Source organism: Macrosteles quadrilineatus, unplaced genomic scaffold (assembly GCF_028750875.1).
Source record: "Macrosteles quadrilineatus isolate MER2022 unplaced genomic scaffold, UCM_ALF_1.0 Scaffold_9__3_contigs__length_116548681, whole genome shotgun sequence".
In the NCBI taxonomy this organism is placed as follows: domain Eukaryota; kingdom Metazoa; phylum Arthropoda; class Insecta; order Hemiptera; family Cicadellidae; genus Macrosteles; species Macrosteles quadrilineatus.
The window spans coordinates 78,950,570-78,964,209 of record NW_026542602.1 but is presented as its reverse complement, the minus strand read 5'-3'; the positions used below and the strand labels follow the sequence as shown (position 1 = coordinate 78,964,209).

Here is a 13,640-nt window from a genome sequence, read left to right as displayed (position 1 = left end):
AAAATTCCTGTTTCTAAATGGATTTCAATTGATCCTTTCAAATCCCAAATCCCGCACACGACAGGACGCTTGATAAAAGATATAACGAATACTTGAAAAGAACACTATTATAATATTTGATTCTAGTATTCGTGCTAGATATGTTTCTACCACGCAGTGAGTGGGACGTTAGTGATGTGATAAACAGTAGAGTGACTCAAAAACTTTTGTATGATTTATTGTTTAGTGTAACTCTGAAGATCCCACTCTTGTGGCGGAATGCGCATGTGAACTTACGAAATAAAGGCAGTCAACATTATAAAAGGTAACTTAATACACTCCCTTGCATTGCATTGTATGTTAGACTAAGGGAGTATATTTTATCTATGGTGATTATAAAATCAACAGCATGTACATACGATCTAACTTTTATAATGCTTTTATTCAGAAGAATAGCATTCAAACTTAGCTTAATTTAATGATCACCAAGTTGAAACAGTTTAGAAAATTAAACCATGGATTAAACACACGCCCTTAACACATTGTGTTTACTATGAGTAAATGTTCACGTTGTTGTATCTATTAAATTAAAACAAATGTTAAATTTATCTGTATAAATGACATTATATCAGTTCAGTCGTCCCGTTGATAATTAATTAATTAATTAATTATTGATATAGGATAATAAATAAGTTTAACGTCTGACGAGTTAAATTTTCCTACAAGGTGAATGTAAAATGCTGTATTCCGTTGGCAAATGAATAAAAAAAACATAACCAAAGCCTAGTCATGGGCTTAAAAAGAAGCAGAAAAGAATATCCAATCAATGAGGAGGGATATTTAGGTTAAGAGAAGGATTTCCCCCAATTGGTAACACTGTATCTTTAGTTTAGAAACTGCAGTCTGTCAGTCTGTCTGTCTGTCTGTGGTTAATAATCATATGTTAGTGGAAATGTTAACCATCAAAATTACTGGTGAACTTTGTTTATAGTTTTGGGAGGTACCTTTTTAACCTAAGTTATTAGATTTTCATACTTTGGTTTAAAAATTTATGTTGCGTTATTTAAATTATTTCTACAGTAGTATTCCGGTCCGGATTCCCTTATTTGATCAAGAAGCTCCATCAACCATTTTTTCGTGCCAAGGCTGCTGTACCCCTAGCCCTAGATGTTTTATTTGCCAGACTAGATAGCCTAATTATACTAATGGATCCAGATTCAAATGGAAAATAAATTAGTTTTATTGTGTTTCTGCTAATTTACAGTTTGTGTTTGGCGTTTTATTCAAAGAATTCTCTTAGGTGGCTCTATACTGCCAATTTTAGGTTGGTCTGTTACCAAGAGTGACTAGGATAGGTATAGCCTAATGGCAGAAACTGTGAGAACTCCTGTGTTTGGGTCAAGACCCCCTTGTGCTTACAAATCTCGCTTGGAAGAAAGAAAAAGCAAAGCAAGGGCTTTGAGAGCAGAGAGAAATAGAAAACCAGAAAAACCAGATGACTTTGTTTGTTACGAAGACTCAGAAGATGAAGATGAACTTCTCACTTACTCTGCAGAAAAAGAAATTCTAAACAAGTCCTACAACTTTGCAGATTTCATTCGAAGTAGAGAAAGTGGTTTAAAAGAACATAGATCTTTTAAAACTAACTATGGTTCACGTCATATACTAACTAATGACATGTTTAAAGAAAGACCCATTCAACTGAACACTATGAACAAAGTGTTTTGTTCACAGTGGTTAAGTGATAGACAAGTTGCATTTGGTACTAAGTGTAACAAGGTACGTACCTACCAAGCCCAGCTTGCCATTTACCTAAGGTTAGATTGATCGAATCTGCTAGGGCCTAGTGGGTTTGGCTCGATAAGTTAACTTAATTTTGATGTGGAGATTTAGAATTTTATACCTAAATGAAATCAAAAACCTGACAACCTGCAGATCATTAACTTAGTTATAGATACTAAGCTTAAGTTAACTTAATTAATTATAGATACTATGTAGCATATTCGATATATAAATCAAATCAGATACGCCTAACTTATATTGCTTAACACAAAAATAACGATTAGGCCTACCTATGTATTGAATTTGAAAATCATAAGTTAACTAAGTTAAGCAATCTAGCCTACTTTTCTTTTAAGAACAATCTTTTACAGTGTTATACAGCGGATAGGATAGGTTACCTCCCTAGTTTGGCTTATAAGTTATGAAAATAACAAACAAGGTGACATTTATAAAAATAGTTGAAAGCCTATGTTGTCTAATTAGAAAGAGATATAGGCCTAGGCCTCTATTTGCAATTAAGTCACTTGTATTTAAGTGTTTTCTTTTTCATGAGATTATAATGGTAAATTTTGTACAGTACATATATCTTCTTCGTCATTACATTATGCACGGTTCTAAACTGGTCTAAAAGAATTAACCTGAGTTAGCGTATAACTTACGTTGCAGCACACAGTAAAAGATTGGCAGGCAGCCCTCTTCTAAGTTACAATAGACCCGTAATAATAACAGAAAATCATTATTTACATTGAATGAAGTATTTGAATCAATATTTATAAGTTATTGGATGGACATTTAATCTGATGATATATCGTAGGTTCTCATTGGTAAAAGTAGTAATTTGTAGCGTAGAAATAGAAATGACTGAGCTTAGGTGACCGGGGAAGCAGGCTATTGATTTCTTTTAAATTTACTTCAAAACTATGTGTGCCTGTGGGACCTCTTCAAAGAAGCAGCTTACAGTGAGTTTTTTGCAAAATCTCACATCTGTTCTTTCTCAATACACCCTCAATAGGCCTAATCACTTACGGTAAGTATTCGTTAACGAGGTCCCACGGACGCTGATCACCAGCAGCTGGCGAGCAGCCTAGTGTGACCCGTGCTTAAGAAACACACATCAACTCACCTCTTCTTTATAATAGGCTACTACAATAAATGGATTAATCATGTGGTACGTTAAATTACATCATAGCCAAGTTCACTAAATTAACTTACATAGCCTTTGCAGCCTTACATCCTTTCATATATATAGCCTTACATATATACCTCATATAAGTATATCTGCCTACCATTGAGATAATTGAAAAACATGCAGATGTTTTCACTGCAATTCAATAGTAAGATTTATTTTTCTAGACAAGACATTTTTTTATAAACTAAGTTAAGAAGGAAGCACTAAATAATAATTTGCTTTGCAGCTCATGGTATATGATGTGATTACTCAGCGAATTGACCAAATTCCATCGTTAAGCAGTCGGAGCGACCGAGCTGTAGAACTCCCACCAGAGCAGCAGTGTGGCATTCACTCGTTACAGATCAACCCTTCACGCACATTGTTGGCCACCGGTGCCAAGAACAGCTCTGATATTGCTGTCTATCGGCTCCCCACTTTAGACCCTGTCTGCGTCGGAGAGGTAATTTTTGCGAGTTTCTAACTAATGTTTAGTAAATATTTTTTTTTAATCCTATTTCTATAGGTACCGGTACTTAGGCGGACTAGGATTTAAGCATAGCGACATAGACGCGCACCAAGGGCGACGTAGATACAATTTACAAAATAATGTCATTGGTCATGTTTTACTATTATAAACAGTATGTTATCGGTACCGCAGTGGTGTTGTCGTAAATTTTCTAACGTGGGAATGCTAACATCGATGGTGATCACGATGTCAATGTGATTACGGGAGGTGTGTCATAATTTTGCTGTGGAAGACTGATGGTGTCTCTGCGACATTCACAATTATCGCATCATGACCCCAGGAGTTTTACCACCGTAAATTGCAAGAGATGGTCATGGTCACTGCCGTAGCAAATAATTGACAACTGTGGAGGATATTTGCTTTCACTGTCATTGCAGGAGCAAGAGATATTTGAATATTACCTAGGCTATTTAAAATTGTTGAAACATCTACAGTCATTGTTGAGTGGTGAGTCGTCAAAAATATACGTATAATAATATGGGGAAATACAGGGAGGATACGCTGTTCCTGCCCCACAACACTAACCTTACTTACTTGATACCATAATGTCTAAAATACTAAATATTTATTTGTTTTCTTGTTGAATAATAAATTTTATCCTATTTGACCTAAAATAACTTGAGTCCTAATTGAGGATATTAAATTTGCCTACTGTCTTTTAACCTTCTTATCCATATGAATGCAACTGTTAAGCTATAACTTGCAAAGCATTATTATTTACAGGACTGTCAATATAGAATATTTTGCGCAAATTCCCTTACAAATCTAATCATCATTTTCCACCTATTTCCTCCCATTTCCGCAAAACACCCTCCGAACCATGACCCCAGGATCCGCACTACAGCTGGAACCTAAGGTTGTTGTTTCTAAATTGGTCGCTGCTGTAGAGGAAATTAATGTATCTTCCTGATTATTGACTGTTAAAAAGGTTTACAACCAAAATATTGTGGTCGCTTGTTTCTTACCACTTAACAGATCGTTTGTCAGCAGTAGACGTGACTTGTGACGAGTGTTTGTGGTTGTGACAGGGAGCTCACCGGGACTGGGTGTTTGACATGTGTTGGCTGGACGACCAGTTCCTAGTGAGCGGGTCGCGGGATGCTCGAATGGGTCTGTGGAGAATATCAGAACCAGACAGCTGTAACGATGACGACATCCCCACCTACCAATCCATCTCTGCTGTCTGCGTCAAGGAGTGTAAATCGGCACAGAAAGTGAGGGCGCTCGCATTTAATAGACGAGCCAGAGAACTCGCCGCTTTGTCTCTCAATGGGTACATTCATGTGTGGAGTGCTGAAACATTTCAACAGGTGAATAAAATATATTTATAGGTTGAGAGGATTGTAACAAAAGGTTTGTTATTTAGAAGGTCTAATTTAAAGATAAGAAAATTTATTTATAAATAGTTAATGAGGTTTGTAGCTCAACCTCTCTCTTTTGCAAAAATTTCCATAAATGTCACACAGATTTTAGCTATTTTGCAGGGTTCATTTACTTACATTTTTTAGACTTGTTATTAACAATAAATATGAACTATTGTATATAATTTTGTTCACCAAATTTATATACTGATGCTAGCTGACCCGGCGAACTTCGTATCGCCTAAGTTATAGGTTTCCCCTAAGACAGACCGATGGAAAGAAAGTGCCGTTACGTTTAATTTTCAAGATGATCTCGTTCGCATCGCTCAATCACGTCCTGGTTGAAGTTCGTTCGCTACGCTCACTCACCTTTGGGTTGGAGCTCGTTCGCTACGCTCACTCACCTTTAGGTTGGAGCTCGTTCGCTGCGCTCACTTGCCTTCAGGTTAGCTTGTTCGCTACGCTCACTCGCCTCCATGTTGAAGTTCGTTCGCTACGCTCACTCACCTTTTGGTTGCAAATTAGCTGTTGTCATAAATGTAAAAGAAATAATAGTGCTGCACCCTGTTGGTAATCCTTGTAACTTTAATGCTATTGAACATCATAGAACAGAACCAACTTGTTTAATTGAAACAGCTGTTAAGATTCATTAATTCCATTTCTCATAAGGTTAACATGGGAAACTCCAGAGCCACTGGGGCGGAGCCCTTTTAAGAATTTTGAAACGGGAAATAGTTTAGGCCTACGTCCGATTCGCATACCTACAGAATTTACACACCAAATTTCATAACGATCGGTGAAGTCGTTCCGGAGGAGTTTGCAGACAAACACTGTGACACGAGAATTTTATATATTAGAAGATATAATAATAATGACACTCACCTGGTACTAAAAACAATTTTCAGCATAGAAATCCTATGCTGTTAATAAATAATTTTCAGTTTTCAACAAAAAGTTTTCATTGGTCACCACTTCAACCCACTTCACCAAGAAAAAGTTTCAATATAGCCAAACTTTAGGAAATAAAATATAGTTTTCAAAAACACACAATGTTTATGGTCTAACCCTAAAAATATTTACACTATGTACAAAAACCTTACGTTGAGCACAGGCAACAACACACAACTAACCTCACTAACCTACATTGCCGGTCTGACAGCTGAATACATTGCATATCCACTGCTACCTAAATAATATAAACATTCGTCGCCAAACATACAAAGTGGTACTATAAGAAAGCTTGTGATTTCAACTTTTAGTGAAAAAAATCATGCCAAAATTATTAAAATTATGCAAACGGTGAGCATTCAAGTGAACGCTTGCTAAATGTGTTGGAATTCTGACTTTGACAGTTAGTTCACAAATGGTGTAAATGCGTCGGAAAACCGATGTGTACAGAGATAGGGTTAATAAGTTTCATTGTTAGGATGAAAGTACGCTGAAGTTAAAAATTGCATTTTATGCTTATTTTGTAACGATGTATTGATTACCGGTACAATTTTCTAAAATATTAAAATCTCAACTATAATTGTCTTTGATATAAGGCTGTGATAACTTCTAATACATTGTCAGAATATAGCGGTTGCAGTTAGCTTACTTTAGAAAAAGTAAATATAGGCCATATAACATACTGGAGTACTCAATAATTCATCCAGTGCTATTTGACAAAGTCTCCTAAATATTTTGTATGTTTTATGGGCCATCCTATATTTTTTCAGGTAAGCTAGCTGCTATCGCTTTTCAAAATTTTGGCCTAGAGCCTTTCTTTTGACAAAACCATTATGCTAGCCTCTGTATTTTTAATAGGCCTACCACAATTCTTTGGAATAATGTAAGCCTACTTTAAGTATTATAGTCTATTGAGAACGAATGGGAGAGTCATAATGTTAATTTAGCCTCTAAACAGTTGAACAAAAAATAAAATCCGGTTAACTCAAGGAATGATTAGACAATCTGTCATACTGTGATTCTTAAGAGGAAATGCACTATTCACTATCTGCAACATAATAAAACTAGATTATTATTCAGTCAAAGATATCATTCAAAGGTTTTATAAACTGATGTAGACATCTAATCACTAATCTATATGAACCTGCTGTCGCCAATGTTTTATTCAAATAGAACATTATTGAATGACGTAATGAGCTACTGAGAGAAAGGTATGGTCAGATTATTTATATTTTCTTTTAAGCTTTTGATAATATGTTAGTAGGTGTGTGATGTTGGTTGGATGCTATACTTAACAATAAGTTGTACTTTGGTTTTCGCTTGGTTGAAAAGTTGGCATGCTGGAAAGAAATGAATACCTAATTAAAATCAACACACTCTGTCGGTGGCGTATTTAAACTAAGTTCAATTTTATTCTAAAACTGGTTTTAACTTTTACATACAAATGGGATGTCTAAATCAAAAGTCCAAGATTCTAAAAAAAATTTCACAACACAATTAATTTCATATATCGCTCCTTTGTTTCTTCAGAAAAAAGAAGCAGAATACTAATTAGGGTTGAAGTTGTATTTTGTTTATCAAATCAATCCTTACTAGTGTACATGTTGCTCGAAATCGAGCAATTGCAAAGATGTACAGGAGTTACATATAAACAAATGACTTGTTAAAAAACTGATAACAGTCATAATTTTTGATGATTTTAAAAGAGTCAACTAAAAGATTATTAACTAATGGAAATACTTACAATTTACATAACAGTCCTATTCCAGTTTAAAGGGTTAATTTTTAACTAACAAACTGTCCATGGACAGGAAAAGGTAAGCTTACAATTTAAGTCAACGTAAAAAAGATGTCAGCTTTTATAATGTACCATACCTAAGTTATTTAGCCAATTTGTAGACAATAAGGTGTAGGCTACTTTAAACTCTACAGAACAGTGTTAGGCAAAAACTGGCAGAACTCTGAAATGGTGTTATTTATCATAGGCATACTCATATGCCAAATCTTAAAAAAAATCAATAATTAATAACTTATCTATATACTAATTTGAAACTGTTTTTCTTTGTGACAGCTAATTTGAGAGAACGGCTGGGTGTAGAAACTCGGTAGGGGTCTCTAAAGAAAGGTCTTGGTCTGTAGATGACGATACTTGATTGGTGTAATTTTTAAAATTACAATGGAAAAAAGAGAGAAATACTGGCCAATTTGATATACTAAAAATAAAACTGCATTAACACTGTGCTACATTTCTTGAGCAATAATTGAAAGAGTCGATTTTCAAACAATGGAAACAGGAAAGTCATAGAACACAACCAAGTACAGTAGAAGAAATAGAAATAATGTTTGTTTTTTTTCATTTATAATCGTTATTATAGACAACCTAATGCGGCTATGAGTGGGGAAAATTTGTAGAAAACGCTAAAAAACAAGGTCAGCTTTTAAAAAAAAGATAAGATATTTACAAACAATTTTGATTATATCTAACTGCTGTGTACATCTTGAGTATTTCCATAATCTTTGAGTCAACTCTTATAAAGTGATCGGAAATTATGACTGTTATTCGTTTTAAAATATTGCCTGTAATGCTTCGCAATTGCTCGAATTCGAGCAACAGGTACACTAGTATAATTTATTATATCATTGTAATAAATAATCTATCATAAAGTTTAAGACAAAAATTAACCTACCACATAGTTGTTTTATTTTTTTGTATCAGCTGTCTGAAATTGTGAAATAGGCATTTGACAGTTCTGATTGTTTACATTTAAATTTCAAAGCAAATATAAACATTGTGAATTTTCTCATGCTTCCATGGAGACCAATTATTAATATTTAATTTCTGACAACAGCTGGAGTTTCAAAACAATGTTTGTTTCCCATGTTAATCTTATGGAGAAATACGAAACCTTTAAGGGCTTTAGGGCCTCACTCTCTAATTATTTACCTAAAAAGAAAGTTCCCTGCACAACTTCACGTTACGCTCTTTCCAATGACACCAAAAACATGTAAATCGGTTCAGTAGTTTCGGAGGAGTAATTGTCACAAAAATCCTGCTTGCGTATTAAATAAGTATAGATACTGTAGTATCATTAACTGCAGCTGTTTTGTGGTTTCGGTAAAAGAGCACATCATCAAGTTGCGACTTGCCTTCCAATTACCCTCTGCGACTAACCTTCCACTGGCTTTGTGGCTCATGTTGACTCAGCGTCTGGTTGACCAGTTTTAATGAATGTTTAGTTTTCTGTGTGTTAATTCGTTTATTGTACTAGGCCTCTTTCGTCTAATGTAAATCTCCTGACACACTCCATCATGAGGGATCATTAGAGCAAGATATCCTAAACTACTGTTTCCTAACCTAATGATGTGCTCTTTTTCCATCAGCACAAAACATCTGTACCCAGTTAATTATACTACAATGGCTAGTTTTACAAACAATAGGTAATTTAAACGATTTATATGATACAGAGAATATTGTTCATGAAAGAAGTAGAATGGCAGTTGTTTTGTAAACTTGTTGTGTGTTTCAACTGCCTGTAACTCTTTTCTTGGGCAAGTTAGTTGTATATCCATCCGTTCCTTCATCCTGAGTGTGATTGCTTTGTTTGCCGTTAGTAAACGGAGATTGATTCTGTTCAGATCATCTCTCGCAAGCTACCATCGGTACAGGAGAATGTTTGTATGGCAGTGAGGGACAACGGTTCTATGTATGCCGTCGGCTGCCGGTCCTACACCTTACTATTGGACTCCCGTACAGTCCAAGCCATCAAGAAAATCTCATCTAGATACAGTGGTTGTGGTAAGTCTTACCTATTACTATGGATTAAACTAGACATTTAATTCCCAAGTTTGTGTTTTGTCCAGTCTTGGAATAGAAATTAACTTAGCCTAGTGGTTAGTGTACTTTGTGAAATCTTTAACAATCTTTTATTATTTGTAACAATGTGCATTTTGAATTACTTACAACTATTTACAGTTAGCGTTTTGGACTTCCGTGGGGGAGGGACAGGTTCAATTCCCGGCACATTTACAAATTATATGGATATGGATGTTTTCCCCAAAAGCGCTTAAAAAACGTTCTCTCACTTTTTCATCTCCTCTGTAATATGACACCAATGTGGATCAGAAACAAAAATTGAGAAAATTACTTTGTTGAAGAAAATTACTGACTTCTGTTGGATAGGCTTACTTTTTAAACAAGTCAAACTACAAGGAAAACTTATTGTAAACTTTAGCGATTTTTTTGTAACATCAAATGACGCAGTAAAATAATGACGGGGAGGGAAATCGCTTGTTATATTGTAGTACACGTTGCAAGTTGCTCATTCAACTGTTTTCCTTATTTAATTAAAAATTGGATATCTAATTTGGTATCCAAAAGTGTATGGTCTATGGTGTATGGTATTGGTATTTTTTTTAGTGATGTAGTATTATTTTGTACAACCTTGAGTTTTTTGTTATTGGTTACTGTTTTTAATTGATTGAATTATTTTCATTCTGTGTCTTACAAATACAAGATTTAAGTGGAAACTACTCTTTCTTACAGTTAGTTGACAAAGCGGGTTTTCTTACACTGATTATAACATGCAAAGTGGCCGATTCATGCATTTACTTCCTTTCCTCTTTCCTGCACTGATTTCACTTACTCACACTCATTTTTCTTTTGCCCACTCCAGTATTTCATTCAAACAACACAAAATAGTGTACAAGTAATACGTGTAGGCTTGAAAACAATTTGGCAACACTACTAAATCGATCAGCTGGTGCAGTGTTTATTTGTCTTTCAACCCTTTGGGCTTTTGATCTTAACTTAACCTATAACCTGTTGTTGAGTGTTGACATAAACATTAGACACAACAAAAAATGAGTGGTGGTCTATTGCAGGTATCCGCTCGGCCAGTTTCCAAACAGACACCCTTACCATCGGCACAGGGCTGGGGATGGTCATGTTCTATGACCTCAGAGCCAACAAATACTTGGAAAGTTCCATCAACTCATCCAGAACTGTGGTGCTCAAGGCTTCTCGTGGATATGTGGTAAGTAAACATATGGTAAAAACAAACAAAATGGGGAAACTTCTTTTTACTTTACCAACCAATAGTATATGGAGAAAGTTGTTTTTTGTCAACATTTTAGAGTTTGAGTTTAAAAGGATATATCCGTTTTGGGCCCCATTGAACCCAAAAAAATGGTTTTCGAAGTGATGTTTGTGTGTGTGTGTATGTATGTGTGGATGTGTACAGAGCTACAGACCAAACCTGTTGTCCGATTTTGATGAAATTTGTTATGTAGGTTATTCATGTTATCCAGGCGTTTTTTCATTTTTTTGAAATTTTGATTTTCATTGGTGATTATTCCATAAAATAACAGAAAAATTGGATGTTAGGAAAAAGCTGGTTTTGATAAAAATTTATTCGTTATGGTCCTAATCCTGTAATTCTAAACAAAATATTTTAACCCACCATTGCTGTAACAAATAGGGTTAAAAATTTGTTATTTTGAAAATATCATATTTACTAACACTGCTTACCCATGATAGAGGTTGTTGACAAGCTAATGGAAGAAATTATGTGCCAGTTTGCTGATACCGTTTATTTATACATCTACGTGGAACAGGATAAATAAATAAATAGTCTATTTCAAACAGATAGTTGCATTTAAGCCTTATAAATAGACTATTTTGCAGAATTGGTTGTATTGCTATTGTGTTTTCCCTTTCGATTATTTTGAGTTAGTGGCAAAACTCATAATAGTGCCTCCTGATGAAAACTGCTGAAATCGGATAGCTCCAGATCACATTTTGTTTGGAAAAGATATCTGTATTTCACAATTCCTTAGATTGTGTAGTTTGATTTTGCACAGTGAAGAAAAAACAACCTAGTACCGAGTTCTGCAGTGATGACAGTATTGGCAATACCTTTATACAATTTACTAGCTGGCCCGACAGACGTCGTCCTGTCCTAATGTGGTTTTATGTCAATGCTCGTTCATTTTCCAGATGAGCTCGTTCGCATGGCTCAATCACGTCCTGGTTGAAATTCGTTTGCTACGCTTACTCACCTTTAGGTTGGAGCTCGTTCGCTGCGCTTACTTGCCTTCTAGTTAGCTCGTTCGCTGCGCTTACTTGCCTTGTAGTTAGCTTGTTCGCTACGCTAACTCGCCTCCAGATTGAAGTATTAGCTGTGGTCATAAGTTAAAAAAAATAATAGTGCTGCACTCTGTTGGTAAACCTATTAACTTTTTAATGCTATTGAACATCACAGAATCAAATTGTTTAGTTGAACCAGCTGTTAAGATTTTTTAATTCCATTTAAATATGAGCACTTATAAGGTTAACATGGGGAAACCCCAGAACCACTGGGGCGAAGCCGATTGGACGGATCACGAAATTGATGGTGTATAAACCTATTCCATGAAATTCTACACTTACGTACCAAGTTTCGTGGCAATCGGTCCAAGATTGTCCAAGCTCATAACGTTCAAACATACAAACTTTCTCTTTTATAAATATAGAAGATACTGTGGAGACTAGATCAACTCATATTCTTAAAAATCTACTCAGCTCTATATTTTGTTGTTCCCCCCTGTGCTGTGTGAAGCCCTTATAATAGTAATGTGTCAAAGTAGGTTTGTGTTAAAAATCGTCCCTTTGGTAATTGAGTCCATTAACTGTGAAAAAGTCTGGAAAGGCTTAGTATCTTTTTAACTAAATCTGTTAGAAATTCAAACTTTTTATATAAAATTATATGTATGAAAACTTTTTATTGCAAGCATTGCCATTTTTTAACCTCCACAACTCGTGAGTAGTAGGTACATAATCTTTAATGTAAGTATGGGTTGATATGCACATCATTTTAAAGGGCTGGTCAAGTACAGTTCATTGCTGGAAACCGCGGCTCAAAAGGTTCATCCGTTACATAACTGCGGCTGTCCTAAGTTCTTGAGGAAAATACATGTAAATAATTTTAAACGTAAGCATATGTTTCAACAATCATTGAATGAGTACACTGGATATTCAAAACATTGCAGCACAGTAAATTTAGGCCATTGTTACTTTTGGTTTAGTTTTTTTTTATTTACCATTTTGGAAGAAAATTTACCACATTGCCATTATTTATTATATTACCATTTTCATTTAGCTTACGTTTAATATTATTTACTGACTCCTCACGGGCCACCCCCCATCGAGATTAAAATTCTACTAGCTCATAGACTAAAATTATTCAGTAGTCAAAACAAATTAACCAGGTTTCAGTTCTCTATCTAATGTTGACTACGAGTATTTACCAATACTAAAGCCTCTGCAGGTATTTTCTGCAATACTAATTACACTACTGATTACAGTGTGTAGTTGCATTTTCACTCATTATAAGTTATGTATTCACTGTGCACTGTGTTGTACAGTTTCCTGATGAGGAGTACCTGGATGGTTTCCAGCAAGTGCGCTACACGCCAGCCATCTACACACACTGTTTTGACTTTTCCGGCACTCGTCTTTTCACTGCCGGAGGACCACTTCCCGCTAACCTCTACGGCAACTATGCTGGTCTATGGCGATAACCAAAGTCTGATAAAAGTGTTTAATATTAAAATTGTATCCTAAAACCCCCAATTGCAACCAAAAATATTCAAAAGGTTGTGTGTGGTGTTTCTTTTTGAACGCACTACTTCTAAATCATTTGATAATTTATATTAGTAACTTAGATTTTATCAATGTCATTTACTTATCTACAAAAATTATACAGCTCTCTGGATCATATACTGTGGTAACATTGTTACGTTTATTATTGTCTATTTTATCAAAATTTGTTTTAAATAATAGAAAATATTGTGCAATAAACCAGTGTTGTACCTTTAAGTATTATATTTACAAAAA

At 35.0% G+C, this 13,640-nt stretch overlaps 1 protein-coding gene across 1 annotated transcript; it reads left to right on the top strand.

The window, feature by feature from the left end:
- The first annotated feature begins 902 nt into the window (after positions 1–902).
- On the top strand, positions 903–13,602 carry LOC129002469 (DDB1- and CUL4-associated factor 12 homolog). Its single transcript, XM_054430301.1, has 6 exons — positions 903–1,758; positions 3,177–3,392; positions 4,487–4,768; positions 9,404–9,563; positions 10,649–10,800; positions 13,169–13,602. Exons 1-6 carry the CDS (start codon positions 1,345–1,347, stop codon positions 13,322–13,324), a joined length of 1,380 nt encoding a protein of 459 aa, XP_054286276.1. The 5' UTR covers positions 903–1,344; the 3' UTR covers positions 13,325–13,602.
- The last annotated feature ends 38 nt before the right edge of the window (positions 13,603–13,640 follow it).

Bases quoted from the DNA above. Each gene is read 5' to 3' on its own strand.
- LOC129002469 (XM_054430301.1), top strand. From the start codon at position 1,345: ATGGCAGAAACTGTGAGAACTCCTGTGTTTGGGTCAAGACCCCCTTGT. The intron at 3,393-4,486 runs GTAATTTTTGCG...TGGTTGTGACAG, and splicing joins ACCCTGTCTGCGTCGGAGAG to GGAGCTCACCGGGACTGGGT. The intron at 4,769-9,403 runs GTGAATAAAATA...GATTCTGTTCAG, and splicing joins GTGCTGAAACATTTCAACAG to ATCATCTCTCGCAAGCTACC.